This window comes from Choloepus didactylus, chromosome 11 (genome assembly GCF_015220235.1).
Source record: "Choloepus didactylus isolate mChoDid1 chromosome 11, mChoDid1.pri, whole genome shotgun sequence".
Taxonomy (NCBI): Eukaryota; Metazoa; Chordata; class Mammalia; order Pilosa; family Megalonychidae; genus Choloepus; species Choloepus didactylus.
In genome coordinates, this window is record NC_051317.1 from 1,332,793 (window position 1) to 1,356,605 (window position 23,813).

Below are 23,813 nucleotides of genomic sequence, written 5' to 3' on the forward strand. Positions count from 1 at the left end.
CAGTATTAACATTCAGATATATTTTAAGTTTTCTAGTTCAGAAGGTGGATGTAACTCTGAATTAATCAGCTCAGTAATTTAAGAAGGGCAAGCAAAGAAATTCAATATAATGATAAAGGGCAGAAGCAAAATAAGATATAATACCTCTATTCATATTCAACTAAAAGAATGAAAAAAATAAAAAGAAGGGGAACACAAAAAGTCTGTCAGGAAAACATCCATTTTTAAAAATTGCCAATTTCTAGCACAAATGAGACCTAAGAAGATGAATATGATATTTCATATTTTCTTCTAGAAGCATAATAAATTCCTCATGAGTTTATTTATTCACCTTTTGGCAGAGGAGCTACATTTCTATATGCTAAGTATTAAAAAATACTTCATAAATACCTGAGGGTTTTCAAGTATCCTTTTTACTCCTTTAATTAAATTACCAAGGTACTTGGCACGTTCAGGACTGCTAAATAAGGACCTTCTTGTAGAAGCAAACTGAACTAAACATGAAAGTGCCTAAAAACAACAACAATATTATTTCAATTTTAAAAGCAACTATGGCCACATGTAACAATTACTAGACTTTCCATAAAAAGTGTATTTTATTTTGTAATAATAAAAAGCATTATAGAATCTAAAAATAATAAAAGCTAAATATCATCAACCACCCCCAGCACCACCACCCTTTTACCTCACCACTAAATTGCTATTTGTGTGTATTCCCCTCTAATATTTCCCTATATAACAAATCTACCAGGACATGGCCTATTCACTTGTATATTCAAAAGGCACCCAAATGCTTCTGATGTCCAGTTTTGTTTGAAACACACTGCACAGTATACACTGTGGTATCCTACAAGGAGGGGAAAAATTCTATAACTTTACTTAATCCAGCTTGTCCCAAATTTATTTGAACATGGAACATTTTTACTTTAGAAAATACTGAAGGAAGAATTAGATATTCTTTAAAAACTCCTAAAGAGAATCTGTGGCCTACTTGCCTTTCTAAAGTTGAGTATTTTAACAGGCTATTTTACTTCTTATGTTCTTAATTCTACTATTGTACTCTCTGAAGTCTGCCTGATCACTAAATGAGAGGACCCAAATTCGCAACTTTCAGGCCAATTATGAAAGTGGCCCTTATATGTTTTGTTTAGGTCCACAGGTTTGTTTGCCCACCTATTTTTCTTTTTTTAATTAGAATTGGTCATCAATATTTAAATTAGGAGATTTCACACATAAAAAATGACTGGCTTTCTTGGCAAGGATGACAACAGGGACAAAAATCAGAGGGTGGCGTTTTTAGATGCTCTCCAGTTTGCCACAGCCCCTACTATTAAAAACAAAAACAAAAAATTCAAATACCTCACTAGGCAATTCTGATGGCCAGATGACTTGAGAATCACTAGAATATTAAAAACTGCCAGGGCTACTGGGCCAAAAAGACCTGGATTTGAATCTCAGATCCCATATTTACTTTGCTGCCCTGGGGAAAATCACTTAGCCAGTTGGAGTTGTTTTCTGTCTATATAGTCATGGTAATAATACTTATCTTGCAGGCCATTTTGAAGATTAAATGAGATAAGCACCAACAAAGAGGGCATGCCTAATAAATGTTATTCACTTTCTCTTAAAATAGCTATCTTCCATTTCATGTTTTAAGCACCAGTACCTTTTTTGCTTTATTCCAAAATATAATCGTACAAGAAACCGTGGTATTTAAACAACTAAAAGCAAGACTTTTATAGTGAAATGACAGAAGGCTGGAGCTCTGTTGTCACCATTTGGAACATTAGTGCCCTGTGAAACTCAGTTTGAAAACCACCACTTTAAAACCCAAGATTCAATAGCAGACATATTCTTTAAAAAAAGGGTATTTTTGTGAACCTGTTCCTCCATCCTAGGGAATAACATATATACACAAAGATACTGCTGATGTATATACTTCAAATCTGGAACATCTTTTCTCAGCAAATGGCCATACAGAATTTCTTCATTTACCTGTACAAACCAACATACTAGACTGGTGACATTTTTCTTTTTTAATCTTGCCTTGTCTGTTTTAGATTCCACAAAGTTGGGGCTTATATTCTCAAAATTGTGAATAAACAAAGAGTTTCAAGAATTTGGGGGGGGGGGGTGTGCATACAATAGAATTTGATTAAAAAAATAAATGAACCACCAGAGTGATGAACACAAAATCAAGTGAGTAGATCTCTTTTGTTTCTCAATCAAGGATATCTGATGGGGGCTGCCTGTCAAGCCTAAGACGTGAACTAGGTGGGGTTCAAGAAAGAGTTGGAGAGAAGGGAAGGGAAAGTCCAGGTGGAATGGCAGACTGCCAGACTAAGGCCCAGAGAAGGGAAGGGGTCTGAGTAGGAAGGAAGATACACTCAGAGGATGGCAGGTTGTCCTGGCTCGGGGCAGGGGCTAAATCAACAGTTACTGGTTCTGGGTCTAAGCCCTGAAATGGAAGGACTATTCACTATATATATTACATAAATATAATCTGACAAAAAGCTTAGGCAATATACATCCCAGAAGATTTAAGAACTTATTGTGAAAGTAATAACGAAATGTGGAAAAACCCAACCAAGCATATAATAGAATTTTTTCTTTTTAGTAAATAGATACCACCCCTTACTTCAATTAGATAAAGATCACTGGTATTCTTTAATAAAGTAATGAATGATTTTTACTTACTAATTGAGACAGTAGAGGTGGAAGTGAATGATACAAATTGAAGAAAAGATCCAATATTTCTGGTTCTAGGAAAGCTGGAAAAAAAAATTTTTTTTTAATACCATTATTTTCAGTTCAAACAAACCTAGAATTTCAAAACTTCCACAGGTGTTCACTCTTTTCAGTTAGGACAATTTTTAATTCCTAATGATTTTCCTTTGAAAGAAGAAATATACAGAGACAGGAATTAACTAGCTATGATGTTCCTCATTTCTATATAGCATCTGTAGTTCTTACTGGGAGAATCTTCTTACTATTTTCAATTGTATCAAAATAATCTAAACAGTGTTTAAAAAGCAAATGGTACTAAAAGGCCTATAACAAAAACAATAGCTGTACCCTAATTCATTCCAGCTATACCCTTCAACTGTTTTAGCTATATTTATGTCCAGTTCCCAAATAACAGGCAATACTACTATTCCTTGATCTGACATTTTTATTTTAGATATCAACTAAATTCTTATGACAGTATATGACAATATGCTGGGCTTTAGCTCTCTACTCAACCCTCAACCCTACGACTGCCACCACTCTCCACATGATCCATCCTCTCTTAAAAAATCTACTCACAAGGCGGGGCAAGATGGTGGATTGGTGAGGTGTATGTTTTAGTTACTCCTCCAGGGAAGTAGGTAGAAAGCCAGGAACTGCGTGGACTGGACACCACAGAGCAATCTGACTTTGGGCATGCTTCATACAACACTCATGAAAACGTGAACTGCTGAGATCAGCGAAATCTGTAAGTTTTTGTGGCCAGGGGACCCGCGCCCCTCCCTGCCAGGCTCAGTCCCATGGGAGAAGGGGCTGTCAGCGCCGGGAAGGAGAAGGGAGAACTGCAGCGGCAGCTCTTATCGGAAAATCATTCTACTGATCCAAACTCCAACCATAGATAGACTGAGACCAGACACCAGAGAATCTGAGAGCAGCCAGCCCAGCAGAGAGGAGACAGGCATAGCAAAAAAACAGCAAGACAAACTCAAAAATAAAAGCGGATGCTTTTTGGAGTTCTGGTGAACATAGAAAGGGGAAGGGCAGAGCTCAGGCCCCGCAGGCTCATTTGCAAAACCCGAAGAAAAACTGATCTCTCTGCCCCCTGGATCTTTCCTTAATAGCCCTAATGGCTTTGTCTCTTAGCATTTCAATAACGCGTTAGATCTGCCAGTAGGGCCCTTTTTTTTTTCTTTTTTTAAAACTTTTTTTCATTTTCTAAAACAATTACTCTAAGAAGCCCAATACAGAAAGCCTCAAAGACTTGCAATTTGGGCAGGTCAAGACAAGAGGAGAACTGAGGGCTCTGAGACAAAAGGCAATAATCCAGTGGCTGAGAAAATTCACTAAACACCACAACTTCCCAAGAAAAGGGGGGTGTCCGCTCACAGCCATCATCCTGGTGGACAGGAAACACTCCTGCCCATCGCCAGGCCCATAGCCCAGAGCTGCCCCAGACAACCCAGTGTGACGGAAGTGCTTCAAATAATAGGTACACACCACAAAACTGGGCGTGGACATTAGCCTTCCCTGCACCCTCAGCTGGTTGTCCCAGACTTGGGAAGGTGGAGCACTGGGAATTAACAAGCCCCATTCAGCCATCATTTCAGCAGACTGGGAGCCTCCCTACACAGACCGGCAGCCCAGAACCACCCTGGGGGGAACGGCACTCACCTGTGACATAGCACAGTCATCCCTCAACAGAGGATCAGGGGTTGCAAGGCCTGGAAGAGGGATCCATTCACAAGTCTCAGGGGCCACACGCCAAAACCAAGGACTTGTGGGTCAGTGGCAGAGACAAACTTGGCAGGACTGAACTGAAGGATTAGACTATTGCAACAGCTTTAAAACTCCATGAACACCAGGGAGATTTGTTTGTTAGAGCCGCCCCCCTCCCTGACTGCCCAGACACACGCCCCTTATACAGGACGGGCAACACCAACTAGACACGCAAGCTTAGTACACAAACTGGACCCCACAAGACTTACTCCCCGACTCACCACAGAGGCAAAGCAGGGGAGAACTGGCTTGTGGAGAACAGGTGGCTCGTGGACGCCACCTGCTGGTTAGTTAGAGAAAGTGTACTCCACGAAGCTGTAGACCTGATAAATTAGAGATAAGGACTTCAATTGGTCTACAAATCCTAAAAGAACACTATCAAGTTAAGCAAATGCCAAGAGGCCAAAAACAACAGAAAATTATAAAGCATATGAAAAAACCGGAAGATATGGATAATCCAAGCCCAAGCACCCAAATCAAAAGATCAGAAGAAATACAGTACTTAGAGCAGCTACTCAAAGAACTAAAGATGAACGATGAGACCATGGCACAGGATATAAAGGACATCAAGAAGAGCATGGAACAGGATATAAAGCATCAAGAAGACCCTAGAAGAGCATAAAGAAGACATTGCAAGACTAAATAAAAAAACAGATGATCTTATGGAAATTAAAGAAACTGTTGACCAAATTAAAAAGAATCTGGAAACTCATAGTACAAGACTAGAGGAAGCTGAACAACGAATCAGTGACCTGGAAGATGACAGAATGGAAAATGAAAGCACAAAAGAAAGAATGGGGAAAAAAATCGAAAAAATCAAAATGGATCTCAGGGATTTGATAGATAATATAAAATGTCCAAATATAAGACTCATTGGTGTTCCAGAAGGAGAAGAAAAGCGTAAAGGTCTAGGAAGAGTATTCAAAGAAATTGTTGGGGAAAACTTCCCAAATCTTCTAAACACCATAAATACATAAATCATAAATGCCCAGTGAACTCCAAATAGAATAAATCCAAATAAACCCACTCCAAGACATATTCAGATGACACTGTCAAATACGGAAGAGAAGGAGCAAGTTCTGAAAGGAGCAAGAGAAAAGCAATTCACCACATACAAAGGAAACAGCATAAGACTAAGTAGTGACTACTCAGCAGCCACCATGGAGGCAAGAAGGCAGTGGGATGACATATTTAAAATTCTGAGTGAGAAAAATTTCCAACCAAGAATACTTTATCCAGCAAAGCTCTCCTTCAAATTTGAGGGAGAGCTTAAATTTTTCACAGACAAACAAATGCTGAGAGAGTTTGCTAACAAGAGGCCTGCCCTACTGGAGATACTAAAGGGAGCCCTACAGACAGAGAAACAAAGAAAGGAGAGAGAGACATGGAGAAAGGTTCAGTACTAAAGAGATTCGGTATGGGTACATTAAAGGATATTAATAGAGAGAGGGAAAAATATATACAACAAACATAAACCAAAGGATAAGATGGCTGATTCAAGAAATGCCTTCACAGTTATAACATTGAATGTAAATGGATTAAACTCACCAATTAAAAGGTATAGATTTGCAGAATGGATCAAAAAAATGAACCATCAATATGCTGCATAAAAGAGACTCATCTCAGACACAGGGACACAAAGAAATTGAAAGTGAAAGGATGGAAAAAAAATATTTCATGCCAGCTACAGCCAAAAGAAAGCAGGTGTAGAAACATTAATCTCAGATAAAATAGACTTTAAATGCAGGGATATTTTGAGAGACAAAGAAGGTCACTACACACTAATAAAAGGGGCAATTCAACAAGAAGAAATAACAATCATAAATGTTTATGCACCCAATCAAGGTGCCACAAAATACATGAGAGAAACACTGGCAAAACTGAAGGAAGCAATTGATGTTTCCACAATAATTGTGGGAGACTTCAACACATCACTCTCTCCTATAGATAGATCAACCAGACAGAAGACCAATAAGGAAATTGAAAACCTAAACAATCTGATAAATGAATTGGATTTAACAGACATATATAGAATATTACATCCCAAATCACCAGGATACACATACTTCTCTAGTGCTCACGGGACTTTCTCCAGAATAAATCATATGCTGGGACATAAAACAAGCCTCAATAAATTTAAAAAGATTGAAATTATTCAAAGCACATTCTCTGACCACAATGGAATACAATTAGAAGTCAATAACCATCAGAGACTTAGAAAATTCACAAATACCTGGAAGTTAAACAACATACTCCTAAACAATCAGTGGGTTAAAGAACAAATAGCAAGAGAAATTGCTAAATATATAGAGACGAATGAAAATGAGAACACAGCATACCAAAACCTATGGGATGCAACAAAAGTGGTACTGAGGGGGAAATTTATAGCACTAAACGCATATATTAAAAAGGAAAAAAGAGCCAAAATCAAAGGACTAATGGATCAACTGAAAAAGCTAGAAAATGAACAGCAAACCAATCCTAAACCAAGCACAAGAAAAGAAATAACAAGGATTAAAGCCAAAATAAATGACATAGAGAACAAAAAAACAATAGAGAGGATAAATAACACCAAAAGTTGGCTCTTTCAGAAGACCAACAAGATTGACAAGCCCCTAGCTAGACTGACAAAATCAAAAAGAGAGAAGACCCATATAAACAAAATAATGAATGAGAAAGGTGACATTACTACAGATCCCGAGGAAATTAAAAAAATTATAAGAGGGTACTATGAACAACTGTATGGCAACAAACTGGATAATGTAGAGGAAATGGACAATTTCCTGGAAACATATGAACAACCTAGACTGACCAGAGAAGAAACAGAAAACCTCAACCAACCAATCACAATCAAAGAGATCCAATCAGTCATCAAAAAGCTTCCCACAAATAAATGCCCAGGGCCAGGTGGCTTCACAGGAGAATTCTACCAAACTTTCCAGAAAGAACTGACACCAATCTTACTCAAACTCTTTCAAAACATTGAAGAAAATGGAACACTACCTAACTCATTTTATGAAGCTAACATCAATCTAATACCAAAACCAGGCAAAGATGCTACAAAAAAGGAAAACTACCGGCCAATCTCCCTAATGAATATAGATGCAAAAATCCTCAACAAAATACTTGCAAATCGAATCCAAAGACACATTAAAAAATCATGCACCATGACCAAGTGGGGTTCATTCCAGGCATGCAAGGATGGTTCAACATAAGAAAATCAATCAATGTATTACAACACATTAACAAATCAAAAGAGAAAAATCAAATGATCATCTCAATAGATGCTGAAAAAGCATTCGACAAAGTCCAACATCCCTTTTTGATAAAAACACTTCAAAAGGCAGGAATTGAAGGAAACTTCCTCAATATGATAAAGAGCATATATGAAAAACCCACAGCCAGCATAGTACTCAATGGTGAGAGACTGAAAGCCTTCCCCCTAAGATCAGGAACAAGACAAGGATGGCCGCTATCACCACTGTTATTCAACATTGTGCTGGAAGTGCTAGCCAGGGCAATCCGGCAAGACAAAGAAATAAAAGGCATCCATATTGGAAAGGAAGAAGTAAAACTGTCATTGTTTGCAGATGATATGATCTTATATATGGAAAACCCCGAGAAATCGACGATACAGATACTAGAGCTAATAAAGAAATTTAGCAAAGTAGCAGGATACAAGATTAATGCACACAAGTCAGTAATGTTTCTATATGCTAGAAATGAACAAACTGAAGAGACACTCAAGAAAAAGATACCATTTTCAATAGCAACTAAATAAATCAAGTATCTAGGAATAAACTTAACCAAAGATGTAAAAGGCCTATGCAAAGAAAACTACATAACTCTATTGAAAGAAATAGAAGGGGACCTTAAAAGATGGAAAAACATTCCATGTTCATGGATAGGAAGGCTAAATGTCATTAAGATGTCAATTCTACCCAAACTCACCTACAGATTCAATGCAATCCCAATCAAAATTCCATCAACCTACTTTGCAGACTTGGAAAAGCTAGTTTTCAAATTTATTTGGAAAGGGATGATGCCTCGAATTGCTAAAGACACTCTAAAAAAGAAAAACGAAGTGGGAGGACTTACACTCCCTGACTTTGAAGCTTATTATAAAGCCACAGTTGTCAAAACAGCATGGTATTGGCACAAAGATAGACATATAGATCAATGGAATCGAATTGAGAATTCGGAGATAGACCCCCAGATCTATGGCTGACTGATCTTTGATAAGGCCCCCAAAGTCACTGAACTGGGTCATAATGGTCTTTTCAACAAATGGGGCTGGGAGAGTTGGATATCTATATCCAAAAGAATGAAAGAGGACCCCTACCTCACACCCTACACAAAAATTAACTCAAAATGGACCAAAGATCTCAATATAAAAGAAAGCACCATAAAACTCCTAGAAGATAATGTAGGAAAACATCTTCAAGACCTTGTATTAGGTGGCCAATTCCTAGACTTTACACCCAAAGCACAAGCAACAAAAGAAAAAATAGATAAATGGGAACTCCTCAAGCTTAGAAGTTTCTGCACCTCAAAGGAATTTCTCAAAAAGATAAAGAGGCAGCCAACTCAATGGGATAAAATTTTTGGAAACCATGTATCTGACAAAAGACTGATATCTTGCATATATAAAGAAATCCTACAACTCAATGACAATAGTACAGACAGGCCAATTATAAAATGGGCAAAAGATATGAAAAGACAGTTCTCTGAAGAGGAAATACAAATGGTCAAGAAACACATGAAAAAATGTTCAGCTTCACTAGCTATTAGAGAGACGCAAATTAAGACCACAATGAGATACCATCTCACACCGATTAGAATGGCTGCCATTAAACAAACAGGAAACCACAAATGCTGGAGGGGATGTGGAGAAATTGGAGCTCTTATTAATTGTTGGTGGGACTGTATAATGGTTCAGCCACTCTGGAAGTCAGTCTGGCAGTTCCTTAGAGAACTAGATATAGAGATACCCTTCAATCCAGCAATTGCACTTCTCGGTATATACCCAGAAGATCGGAGAGCAGTGACACGAACAGATATCTGCACGCCAATGTTCATAGCAGCATTATTCACAATTGCCAAGAGATGGAAACAACCCAAATGTCTTTCAACAGATGAGTGGATAAATAAAATGTGGTATATACACATGATGGAATACTACATGGTAGTAAGAAGGAACGATGTCGTGAAACATATGACAACATGGATGAACCTTGAAGACATAATGCTGAGCGAAATAAGCCAGGCACAAAAAGACAAATATTATATGCTACCACTAATGTGAACTTTGAAAAATGTAAAACAAATGGTTTATAATGTAGAATGTAGGGGAACTAGCAATAGAGAGCAATTAAGGAAGGGGGAACAATAATCCAAGAAGAACAGATAAGCTATCATGGATAAATTTAATGTTCTGGGAATGCCCAGGAATGACTATAGTGTGTTAATTTCTGATGGGTATAGTAGGACCAAGTTCAGAGAAACGTTGCTATATTAGGTTACTTTCTTGGGGTAGAGTAAGAAAACGTTGAAAGTAAAGTAGTTATCTTAGGTTAGTTGTCTTTTTCTTACTCCCTTGTTATGGTCTCTTCGAAACGTTCTTTTATCGCATGTTTCTTTTTATTTTTTTTATTTTTCATACAGCTGATTAAGAAAAAAAAAAAGTTAAAAAAAAGAACAAGGGAAAAAATATGCAGAGCCCCCTTGAGGAGCCTGTGGAGAATGCAGGGGTATTCGCCTGCCCTACCTCGATGGTTGCTACCATGCCCACAGACATAGGGGATTGGTGGTTTGATGGATTGAGCCCTCTACCACGGAATTTGCCCTTGAGAAGACCGTTGCTGCAAAGGAGAGGCTAGGCCTCCCTATAATTGTGCCTAAGAGCCTCCTCCCGAATGCCTCTTTGTTGCTCAGATGTGGCCCTCTCTCTCTAGCTAAGCCAACTTGAAAGGTGAAATCACTGTCCTCCCCGCTACATGGGATCAGACACCCAGGGGAGTGAATCCCCCTGGCAACGTGGAATATAACTCCCGGGGAGGAATGTAGACCTGGCATCGTGGGATGGAGAACATCTTCTTGACCAAAAGGGGGATGTGAAAGAAAATGAAATAAGCTTCAGTGGCAGAGAGATTCCAAAAGGAGCCAAGAGGTCACTCTGGTGGGCACTCTTACGCACAATATAGACAACCCTTTTTAGATTCTAATGAATTGGGGTAGCTGGTGGTGGATACCTGAAACTATCAAACTACAACCCAGAACCCATGAGTCTGGAAGACAACTGTATAAAAATGTGGCTTATGAGGGGGGACAGTGGGATTGGGGAGGGGGGCATAGGGATCACATTCCCGTTTGTCTAGTTTGTGGATGGATGAGTAGAAAGGTGGGGGAAGGAAACAAACAAACAGACAGACAAGGGCGCCCAGTGTTCTTTTTTTACTTTAGTTGCTCCTTTTCACTTTAATTATTATTCTGGTTATTTTTGTGTGTGTGGTAATGAGGATGTCAGGGATTGATTTTGGTAATGAATGTACAACTACGTAATGGTACTGTGAACAATCAAATGTACGATTTGTTTTGTATGACTGCATGGTATGTGAATATATCTCAATAAAATGAATAATAAAAAAAAATTATCACTGTAAGGAAAGTTCAAAATGCAGCGAGTTCTCATAGAGCTTAAGAACAAAAGAATTAAACAGAATTGAATTTTCTAGTTTTATTTGTATGGAAGAAAAACAACAGTTATACTATTTAATCTAATATGCACCTCTTACTGGCTAAAATAAATAAAGCACTTCCACATAATTTTTGCTACTAAAAGACTACAATGTCTTGACTTCTTACTGTTTAGTTTAAATGACGAAACATTACTACAATAAATGGAAGAATCAAACATGTATCTGTAATACGAGAAGCTGTACATCTAAATAAATACAGATGTCCAAAAATAAAAAGTGAAAAAAAAACTCTACTCACTATATCACACTTTGAGGTTAAATCAATTCTCAGTGTTTACACTTATTACGACTACATAAATGATGTTAACAGCTGAGCCAAGGAGAACATTATGATCATATCACATTTTGAACATTGCCTGGATTTCATCATAGACCTCTATGCCGTGCTTAGTTGCACATCTGTCACTAATTCTTTCCAAATGCTGACAGATTTGCAAAATTTTCTTCATGCAATTTTTCACAGGATCAATAGCATCAAATAATCCAAAATTTCCATTCTTCCACCCCCATCTCCCTGAGTCTTCAACTTGGACTCTTTTTCCCTAAATTTGTTACACAACTGTCTTCTTTGTACACCTATTTAAGGTCATCTTGTGTTGAAGCCCTCTTTTCCCAGATTCCTTATCTACTACTTTGTTAGCTTGTATACTAAGTACTTTCCTAAGAGAAGGTACTTAAGGAATAAATTTTGGGAAGGACTTGCATGTCTGCATGTTTTTATTACATCTTATATTTGGTAATTTAGATCTAGTTTGAAATAATTTTTCCTCAAATGTCTGAGGATATTACTCCATTGTTTTCTAGCTTCTAATGCTGCCACAAAGTAAGTTTTGCCATTTTTGATCCGAAACCTTTGTAGATGAATTACCTTGTTCTCTCTGGAAGATTTTAAGATCTTCGCTTGATCCTCATTATTCTGAAATGTCATGATTATGGGGCTTAGTGTATATCTTTTTTAGTTGGTTATGCTGGGTATCTGGTGGGACCTTTCAATCTGAAAATTTATGTTCTTCAGGGCTGAGAACTTTTTTGGCATCATTTGTTTGCAAATTTCCTTCTGTTTTCTCTATCCTCTAAATTCCTAACAGATGCCAACTTCATCCTCTAATTTTCTTGTATTTTTTTTTTTATCAAACCTCTCCTTGCTTTTTTGTTCTAATTTCTGGGAGATTTCCTTAACTTTATCTTCCAACTCTCCAACTGAATATTCTACTTGGGCTACCATGTTTGGAACATTCTCCCAACCTTCCTTTTTAAAACAGTATCATAGAGGCGGGGCAAGATGGCAGACTGGTGAGCTGTATGTTTTAGTTACTCCTCCAGGAAAGTAGGTAGAAAGCCAGGAACTGCGTGGACTGGACACCACAGAGCAATCTGACTTTGGGCATACTCCATACAACACTCATGAAAACGTGGAACTGCTGAGATCAGTGAAATCTGTAAGTTTTTGCGGCCAGGGGACCCGCGCCCCTCCCTGCCACATTCAGTCCCGGGGGAGGAGGGGCTGTCAGCTCCGGGAAGGAAAAGGGAGAACTGCAGTGCCAGCCCTTATTGGAAACTCATTCTACTGATACAAACTCCAACGATAGATAGACTGAGACCAGACACCAGAGAATCTGAGAGCAGCCAGCCCAGCAGAGAGGAGACAGGCATAGAAAAAAAACAACACGAAAAACTCCAAAATAAAAGCGGAGGATTTTTGGAGTTCTGGTGAACATAGAAAGGGGAAGGGCCCTGAGGGACATATGCAAATCCCTAAGCAAAGCTGATCTCTCTACCCTGTGGACCTTTCCTTAATGGCCCTGGTTGCTTTGTCTCTTAGGATTTCAATAACCCATTAGATCTCTGAGGAGGGACCGTTTTTTTTGTTGTTGTTGTTGTTTTTTTTTTTTAATCCTTTTTTTCTTATTCTAAAACACTTACTCTAAGAAGCCCAATACATAAAGCTTCAAAGACTTACTATTTGGGCAGGTCAAGTCAAGAGCAGAACTAGGAGAGCTCTGAGACAAAACGCAATAATCCAGTGGCTGAGAAAATTCACTAAACACCACAACTTCCCAAGAAAAGGGGGGTGTCCGCTCACAGCCATCATCCTGGTGGACAGGAAACACTCCTGCCCATCGCCAGGCCCATAGCCCAGAGCTGCCCCAGACAACCCAGTGTGACGGAAGTGCTTCAAATAACAGGCACACACCACAAAACTGGGCGTGGACATTAGCCTTCCCTGCAACCCCAGCTGATTGTCCCAGAGTTGGGAAGGTAGAGCAGTGTGAATTAACAAAGCCCCATTCAGCCATCATTTCAGCAGACTGGGAGCCTCCCTACACAGCCCAGCAGCCCAGAACTGCCCTGGGGGGACGGCACTCATCTGTGACATAGCACAGTCATCTCTCAACAGAGGACCCGGGGTGCACGACCTGGAAGAGGGGCCCACTTGCAAGTCTCAGGAGCCATACGCCAATACCAAGGACTTGTGGGTCAGTGACACAGACAAACTGTGGCAGGACTGAACTGAAGGATTATACTATTGCAGCAGCTTTAAAACTCTAGGATCATAAGGGAGATTTGATTGTTAGGGCCACCCCCCCTCCCTGACTGCCCAGAAACACGCCCTATATACAGGGCAGGCAACACCAACTACACACGCAAGCTTGGTACACCAATTGGACCCCACAAGACTCACTCCCCCACTCACCAAAAAGGCTAAGCAGGGGAGAACTGGCTTGTGGAGAACAGGTGGCTCGTGGACGCCACCTGCTGCTTAGTTAGAGAAAGTGTACTCCACGAAGCTGTAGATCTGAGAAATTAGAGATAAGGACTTCAATTGGTCTACAAATCCTAAAAGAACCCTATCAAGTTCAGCAAATGCCACGAGGCCAAAAACAACAGAAAATTATAAAGCATATGAAAAAAACAGACGATATGGATAACCCAAGCCCAAGCACCCAAATCAAAAGACCAGAAGAGACACAGCACCTAGAGCAGCTACTCAAAGAACTAAAGATGAACAATGAGACCATAGTACGGGAGATAAAGGAAATCAAGAAGACCCTAGAAGAGCATAAAGAAGACATTGCAAGACTAAATACAAAAATGGATGATCTTATGGAAATTAAAGAAACTGTTGACCAAATTAAAAAGATTCTGGACACTCATAGTATAAGACTAGAGGAAGTTGAACAACGAATCAGTGACCTGGAAGATGACAGAATGCAAAATGAAAGCATAAAAGAAAGAATGGGGAAAAAAATTGAAAAAATCGAAATGGACCTCAGGGATATGATAGATAATATGAAACGTCCAAATATAAGATTCATTGGTGTCCCAGAAGGGGAAGAAAAGGGTAAAGGTCTAGGAAGAGTATTCAAAGAAATTGTTGGGGAAAACTTCCCAAATCTTCTAAACAACATAAATACACAAATCATAAATGCTCAGCGAACTCCAAATAGAATAAATCCAAATAAACCCACTCCGAGATATATACTGATCACACTATCAAACACAGAAGAGAAGGAGCAAGTTCTGAAAGCAGGAAGAGAAAAGCAATTCACCACATACAAAGGAAACAGCATAAGACTAAGTAGTGACTACTCAGCAGCCACCATGGAGGCAAGAAGGCAGTGGCACGATATATTTAAACTTCTGAGTGAGAAAAATTTCCAGCCAAGAATACTTTATCCAGCAAAGCTCTCCTTCAAATTTGAGGGAGAGCTTAAATTTTTCACAGACAAACAAATGCTGAGAGAATTTGCTAACAAGAGACCTGCCCTACTGGAGATACTCAAGGGAGCCCTACAGACAGAGAAACAAAGAAAGGACAGAGAGACTTGGAGAAAGGTTCAGTACTAAAGAGATTCGGTATGTGTACAATAAAGGATATTAATTGAGAGAGGGGAAAAATATGACAAACATAAACCAAAGGATAAGATGGCTGATTCAAGAAATGCCTTCACGGTTATAACGTTGAATGTAAATGGATTAAACTCCCCAATTAAAAGATATAGATTCGCAGAATGGATCAAAAAAAATGAACCATCAATATGTTGCATACAAGAGACTCATCTTAGACACAGGGACACAAAGAAACTGAAAGTGAAAGGATGGAAAAAAATATTTCATGCAAGCTACAGCCAAAAGAAAGCAGGTGTAGCAATATTAACCTCAGATAAAATAGACTTCAAATGCAGGGATGTTTTGAGAGACAAAGAAGGCCACTACATACTAATAAAAGGGGCAATTCAGCAAGAAGAAATAACAATCGTAAATGTCTATGCACCCAATCAAGGTGCCACAAAATACATGAGAGAAACACTGGCAAAACTAAAGGAAGCAACTGATGTTTCCACAATAATTGTGGGAGACTTCAACACATCACTCTCTCCTATAGATAGATCAACCAGACAGAAGACCAATAAGGAAACTGAAAACCTAAACAATCTGATAAATGAATTAGATTTAACAGACATATACAAGACATTACATCCCAAATCACCAGGATACACATACTTTTCTAGTGCTCATGGAACTTTCTCCAGAATAGATCATATGCTGGGACATAAAACAAGCCTCAATAAATTTAAAAAGATTGAAATTATTCAAAGCACATTCTCTGACCACAGTGGAATACAATTAGAAGTCAATAACCATCAGAGACTTAGAAAATTCACAAATACCTGGAGGTTAAACAACATACTCCTAAACAATCAGTGGGTTAAAGAAGAAATAGCAAGAGAAATTGCTAAATATATACAGACGAATGAAAATGAGAACACAACATACCAAAACCTATGGGATGCAGCAAAAGCAGTGCTAAGGGGGAAATTTATAGCACTAAACGCATATATTAAAAAGGAAGAAAGAGCCAAAATCAAAGAACTAATGGATCAACTGAAGAAGCTAGAAAATGAACAGCAAACCAATCCTAAACCAAATACAAGAAAAGAAATAAGAAGGATTAAAGCAGAAATAAATGACATCGAGAACAAAAAAACAATAGAGAGGATAAATATCACCAAAAGTTGGTTCTTTGAGAAGATCAACAAGATTGACAAGCCCCTAGCTAGACTGACAAAATCAAAAAGAGAGAAGACCCATATAAACAAAATAATGAATGAAAAAGGTGACATAACTGCAGATCCTGAAGAAATTAAAAAAATTATAAGAGGATACTATGAACAACTGTATGGCAACAAACTGGATAATGTAGAGGAAATGGACAATTTCCTGGAAACATATGAACAACCTAGACTGACCAGAGAAGAAATAGAAGACCTCAACCAACCCATCACAAGCAAAGAGATCCAATCAGTCATCAAAAATCTTCCCACAAATAAATGCCCAGGGCCAGATGGCTTCACAGGGGAATTCTACCAAACTTTACAGAAAGAACTGACACCAATCTTACTCAAACTCTTTCAAAACATTGGAGAAAATGGAACACTACCTAACTCATTTTATGAAGCTAACATCAATCTAATACCAAAACCAGACAAAGATGTTACAAAAAAGGAAAACTACCGGCCAATCTCCCTAATGAATACAGACGCAAAAATCCTCAACAAAATACTTGCAAATCGAATCCAAAGACACATTAAAAAAATCATACACCATGACCAAGTGGGGTTCATTCTGGGCATGCAAGGATGGTTCAACATAAGAAAATCAATCAATGTATTACAACACATTAACAAGTCAAAAGGGAAAAATCAATTGATCATCTCAATAGATGCTGAAAAAGCATCTGACAAAATCCAACATCCCTTTTTGATAAAAACACTTCAAAAGGTAGGAATTGAAGGAAACTTCCTCAACATCATAAAGAGCATATATGAAAAACCCACAGCCAGCATAGTACTCAATGGTGAGAGACTGAAAGCCTTCCCTCTAAGATCAGGAACAAGACAAGGATGCCCGCTGTCACCACTGTTATTCAACATTGTGCTGGAAGTGCTAGCCAGGGCAATCCGGCAAGACAAAGAAATAAAAGGCATCCAAATTGGAAAAGAAGAAGTAAAACTGTCATTGTTTGCAGATGATATGATCTTATATCTAGAAAACCCTCAGAAATCGACGATACAGCTACTAGAGCTAATAAATTTAGCAAAGTAGCGGGATACAAGGTTAATGCACATAAGTCAGTAATGTTTCTATATGCTAGAAATGAACAAACTGAAGAGACACTCAAGAAAAAGATACCATTTTCAATAGCAACTAAAAAAATCAAGTACCTAGGAATAAATTTAACCAAAGAAGTAGAAGACCTATACAAAGAAAACTACATAACTCTACTAAAAGAAATAGAAGGGGACCTTAAAAGATGGAAAAATATTCCATGTTCATGGATAGGAAGGCTAAATGTCATTAAGATGTCAATTCTACCCAAACTCATCTACAGATTCAATGCAATCCCAATCAAAATTCCAACAACCTACTTTGCAGACTTGGAAAAGCTAGTTATCAAATTTATTTGGAAAGGGAAGATGCCTCGAATTGCTAAAGACACTCTAAAAAAGAAAAACGAAGTGGGAGGACTTACACTCCCTGACTTTGAAGCTTATTATAAAGCCACGGTTGCCAAAACAGCATGGTACTGGCACAAAGATAGACATATAGATCAATGGAATCGAACTGAGAATTCGGAGATAGACCCTCAGATCTATGGCCAACTGATCTTTGATAAGGCCCCCAAAGTCACTGAACTGAGTCATAATGGTCTTTTCAACAAATGGGGCTGGGAGAGTTGGATATCCATATCCAAAAGAATGAAAGAGGACCCCTACCTCACCCCCTACACAAAAATTAACTCAAAATGGACCAAAGATCTCAATATAAAAGAAAGTACCATTAAATTCCTAGAAGATAATGTAGGAAAACATCTTCAAGACCTTGTATTAGGAGGCCACTTCCTAGACTTTACACCCAAAGCACAAGCAACAAAAGAGAAAATAGATAAATGGGAACTCCTCAAGCTTAGAAGTTTCTGCACCTCAAAGGAATTTCTCAAAAAGGTAAAGAGGCAGCCAACTCAATGGGAAAAAATTTTTGGAAACCATGTATCTGACAAAAGACTGATATCTTGCATATACAAAGAAATCCTACAACTCAATGACAATAGTACAGACAGCCCAATTATAAAATGGGCAGAAGATATGAAAAGACAGTTCTCTGAAGAGGAAATACAAATGGCCAAGAAACACATGAAAAAAATGTTCAGCTTCACTAGCTATTAGAGAGATGCAAATTAAGACCACAATGAGATACCATCTAACACCGATTAGAATGGCTGCCATTAAACAAACAGGAAACTACAAATGCTGGAGGGGATGTGGAGAAATTGGAACTCTTATTCATTGTTGGTGGGACTGTATAATGGTTCAGCCACTCTGGAAGTCAGTCTGGCAGTTCCTTAGAAACTAGATATAGAGCTACCATTCGATCCAGCGATTGCACTTCTCGGTATATACCCGGAAGATCGGAAAGCAGTGACACGAACAGATATCTGCACGCCAATGTTCATAGCAGCATTATTCACAATTGCCAAAAGATGGAAACAACCCAAATGTCCTTCAACAGATGAGTGGATAAATAAAATGTGGAATATACACACGATGGAATACTACGCGGCAGTAAGAAGGAACGATCTCGTGAAACATATGACAACATGGATGAACCTTGAAGACATAATGCTAAGCGAAATAAGCCAGGCACAAAAAGAGAAATATTATATGCTACCACTAATGTGAACTCTGAAAAATGTAAAACAAATGGTTTATAATGTAGAATGTAGGGGAACTAGCAATAGAGAGCAATTAAGGAAGGGGGAACAATAATCCAAGAAGAACAGATAAGCTATTTAACGTTCTGGGGATGCCCAGGAATGACTATGGTCTGTTAATTTCTGATGGATATAGTAGGAGCAAGTTCACAGAAATGTTGCTATATTAGGTAACCTTCTTGGGGTAAAGTAGGAACATGTTGGAAGTTAAGCAGTTATCTTAGGTTAGTTGTCTTTTTCTTACTCCCTTGTTATGGTCTCTTTGAAATGTTCTTTTATTGTATGTTTGTTTTCTTTTTAACTTTTTTTTCATACAGTTGATTTAAAAAAGAAGGGAAAGTTAAAAAAAAAAAAAAAAACAAGGAAAAAAAAAAGATGCAGTGCCCCCTTGAGGAGCCTGTGGAGAATGCAGGGGTATTCGCCTACCCCACCTCCATGGTTGCTAACATGACCACAGACATAGGGGACTGGTGGTTTGATGGGTTGAGCCCTCTACCACAGGTTTTACCCTTGGGAAGATGGTTGCTGCAAAGGAGAGGCTAGGCCTCCCTATGGTTGTGCCTAAGAGCCTCCTCCCAAATGCCTCTTTGTTGCTCAGATGTGGCCCTGTCTCTCTAGCTAAGCCAACTTGAAAGGTGAAATCACTGCCCTCCCCCCTACGTGGGATCAGACACCCAGGGGAGTGAATCTCCCTGGCAACGTGGAATATGACTCCCGGGGAGGAATGTAGACCTGGCATCGTGGGATGGAGAACATCTTCTTGACCAAAAGGGGGATGTGAAAGGAAATGAAATAAGCTTCAGTGGCAGAGAGAATCCAAAAGGAGCCGAGAGGTCACTCTGGTGGGCACTCTTACGCACACTTTAGACAACCCTTTTTAGGTTCTAACGAATTGGGGTAGCTGGTGGTGGATACCTGAAACTATCAAACTACAACCCAGAACCCATGAATCTCAAAGACGGTTGTATAAAAATGTAGCTTATGAGGGGTGACAAGGGGATTGGGAAAGCCATAAGGACCACACTCCACTTTGTCTAGTTTATGGATGGGTGAGTAGAAAAATAGGGGAAGGAAACAAACAGACAAAGGTACCCAGTGTTCTTTTTTACTTCAATTGCTCCTTTTCACTCTAATTATTATTCTTGTTATTCTTGTGTGTGTGCTAATGAAGATGTCAGGGATTGATTTGGGTGATGAATGTACAACTATGTAATGGTACTGTGAACAATCGAAAGTACGATTTGTTTTGTATGACTGCGTGGTATATGAATACATCTCAATAAAATGAAGATTAAAAAAAAAAAAAAAGACATAATCCTGAGCAAAATAAGCCAGGCACAAAAAGAGAGATATTGTATGTCACCACTAATGTGAATTCTGTGAAAAATGTACAATGTTTTATACTGTAGAATGTAGGGGACCTAGAGATACCAATTAGTGGAGGGGGAATGATAATCTAATAAGAACAGATAAACTATGGAGGGTAATCTGAATGTTATGGGAATGCTCAGGAATGATTATGGTTTGTAAACTTTCTTGGATATAGTAAGATCATGTTGGAAGCATTAGAGTTATTTTAGGTTTTTTTTTCTCTTATTCCTTTGTTTTCTTAGGGGTTGTTAATTTTCTTGGCGTATGGTAGGAACATGTTGGAAGCAATGTAGTTATTTTAGATTATTTGTTTTTCTTATTCCTCTGTTTGGACATGGTTTATTAATTTTCTTGGGGTATGGTAGGAACATATTGGAAGCAAAGTAGTTATTTTAGGTTATTTGTTTTCCTTAATCCATTGCTTTGTTTGAAATGTTGTGGGGTTCTTTTGGTTGTTGTTTGCCTGCTTGTTTTTAATTTTTTGATAAACAAAGTTAAAAAATTGAAAAAAAAATCAGTAGAAAAATGGGAGTAAAAACTAAATGACAAATAGGGTGGGATGGGGGGATGGTTTGGGTATTCTCTTTTCACTTTTATTTTTTATTCTTATTCTGATTCTTTCTGATGTAAGGAAAATGTTCAGAAATAGATTGTGGTGATGAACGCATAACTATATGATCATACTGTGAACAGTTGATTGTATACCATGGATGACTGTATGGTTTGTGAATATATTTCAATAAAACTGAATTAAAAAAAAAAAAAAACAGTATCATGCTCTTGTTTCAGGGATACATTTCTTTTTTATCTCTCTGGGGATATTAATTATATCTTTTTGAATTTTCATCTACTCCTCACCTTGTCACTGCTCCTACTAAGTTCCATTTTTTAAAAATTAGACTTTTGTGATACTTGTAGATTCATATGAAGTTGCAAGTAATAATACAGAGAGATCCCATGTACCCTTTTCCCCACTTGCCCACAATGATAATTTCTTAAAAAACTACAGTACAATATCACAACCAGGACAATGACATTGATACAATCCATCAATCTTATTCAGATTTCCCAGTTTTACATGTACCCATTTGTGAATGTGTGTGTATGGATGCATATTTACTTCTATGCAATTATTACATGTATTAGTTCATGTATCCACCAAGATATAGAACACTAAGTGCTACTCTATTATTTGTATTCGTCCCTGATTTCCATATTAGTTTTAATTAAATCCCTGGTATTCTTCTACTATACCAGGTATCCCTGAATCTAAAGCCTCTCCAGTTTAATTCCGAAAGGAAAAAAGCCCTCATCTTGGAAAGCAAGGAGGAAATGCAATCAGGGAAGAGAGGGGAAAAAGTAGTCACCTAGCTGCACAGGTGATAAAGATCCTAGGGAGTCTGTTCAGAATATTTTCTTTAAACAACTGATTGAGGTGAACATCACATAATATAAATTTTAAAGTGAACAATTCAGTGGCATTTAGTACATTTCTAAATCCAAAACATTTTCTTCACTCCAAAATGAAACACTATACACATTAAGCGGTTCCTTCCATTGCTCCTTCCCCCAGCCCCTGGTAACCCTAATCTGCAATCTGTATTCCATCTTGACAGATTTATCTAGAATACAGAATTTCTTACCAAGCCTCTTCAGTCCCATTCCTCACCCTTGACTTCAGGGATACCATAGGGCCATCATCTTTCTGGGATATGTGTAGTCAAATCAGCTAGCTTTATCTTGGTATCCTTCTCTGGAAGAATGTAAGCTACAACTCTAAGTCAGTTACTCTAATTCACTCTGTTTATAACTTTGAAAAACATGTTGACATCTCTTACCAACTGCTGCATCCTCTCCCACTCTGTTTATTTGGAAATTTCGAAACAGAACTCTAGATTTTTCCTCCCAGATTGGCTTCTCCCACTAGCTCTAGAGCCATGTCTTTTCTTTCTTTCAAAATCAAAATATGGAAGTTACTAGGATATGAACCAGGGAAAACATTTCAAAATTGGGTATCAGCAGCGACCTTGGGTTACAAATCTTTCTGAGCTCTCTTTCGACTGTCTAGTAAAAAGAGAGATAACTGTGCATAGGGTAACTGCATTGCTTAATTCTGTGCCTTTTATTTTGACCAGTCCTCATACTGAACTTTTCCTTACTTGTTCTCCAAGTAGTTGGAATCTGCACTGTGCAAAGATCATCTGCAGATTCGTCTGCTGCACTGCCAATGAAGTCAAAGTTAAGGCAGTTAAGGACCAGTTTCAAAACCTGCATTACAAGATTTTGTTGACACTGATCCTGAAGATTTAAAGGCTTAGCCAACACCTGAAAAAAAATTCAAAGTCAAATAAAACATTATAAAGTATTTCAATAAACAAATTTCCACATCACTAATTTAAATAATTCTTCAATGCCAAATAAAAATTGGTAAAGCTGAGTTTGTGTGTATTAGAAAAAATGTAAAATCACTATCCACAAATTTCTCCAGTAAAACTATTTTCAAATTTAATTTTGTAAAACGGGAATAAAAATTTTTATGCTTTAGGGTCACCTTCTAAAGTTGTAAGAGCCAAATACTTTGCATTATACAACTGTACAAAGGTATGGGATTCATCAGCTCAAAGTGTGCTTGGAATAAACTGGAAGCATCATTTTCTTCAAGAAAAACTGGGGTAACTTCATGAATAAAAGATCCATATTCAGCTAACAAAGGTTATCAGAACTGTCCGAATGTGGAAGGAGAGAAAATCCTCCTTCAAAAAGCTTCTGGAGAGCAAAGCCTGATCCCCAAAAATGTCCAAATTGACAACCAAAAAAGATTATACCTTTTAGAGATACATGGTGAAATATTTCTGGAGGAAATGACATGAAGTTTGGGATCCTGCTTCACAAATGAAACAAAAAGAAATAAAATGGGTAGACAGGGATAAAGATGAAACAAGATTGGCCACGAGTTGTCAAATGCCTGATTAGTTCACAGGTAACTACATTTTATCCGTTAAAATTTTCCATAATAAAAAAGAACATTTTTTAAGATAACAGAGGGTCTTTCGGTCTGACCCAGTGTGGCAGTTATCATGTTACTATCTCACAGAATTAAAACAAGTGAATAAAAACGAAAAATAATTTTAAAATCATTTGAGCATACCTTACATGCGTTTCACAAATTGTGTTCTACTGAACACTATTCTATCCCTCTCCTGGCAAAGCACAATAGCCATTAGCATATTAAAGGCTTTCAGAAGTCCTTCAGAGAAATAATCTATTTACCTTGGTTTCCTTATTTGACAAGGAAACCCTTTAGAAAGGCAATGAAACTACTACCTAAAGACAAGTTACTAAATTCCCTTCGGATTTTACTTTATCATATCCCCAGTGAGTAAAAGAGGATTTTTCGGAACCTCTTA

At 38.0% G+C, this 23,813-nt stretch overlaps 1 protein-coding gene across 2 annotated transcripts in view; it reads right to left on the bottom strand.

The window, feature by feature from the left end:
* RANBP17 (RAN binding protein 17) overlaps positions 1-23,813 on the bottom strand; it is a 458,652-nt gene that overhangs the window by 396,577 nt on the left and 38,262 nt on the right. For both annotated transcript variants that reach the window (XM_037799252.1, XM_037799251.1), the window contains 3 exons: positions 22,566-22,731; positions 2,698-2,771; positions 391-510 (listed from right to left, as the gene is read on the bottom strand). In XM_037799252.1, the coding sequence (XP_037655180.1) occupies positions 391-510; positions 2,698-2,771; positions 22,566-22,731 (360 nt within the window). The remainder of the gene's footprint in view (positions 1-390; positions 511-2,697; positions 2,772-22,565; positions 22,732-23,813) is intronic.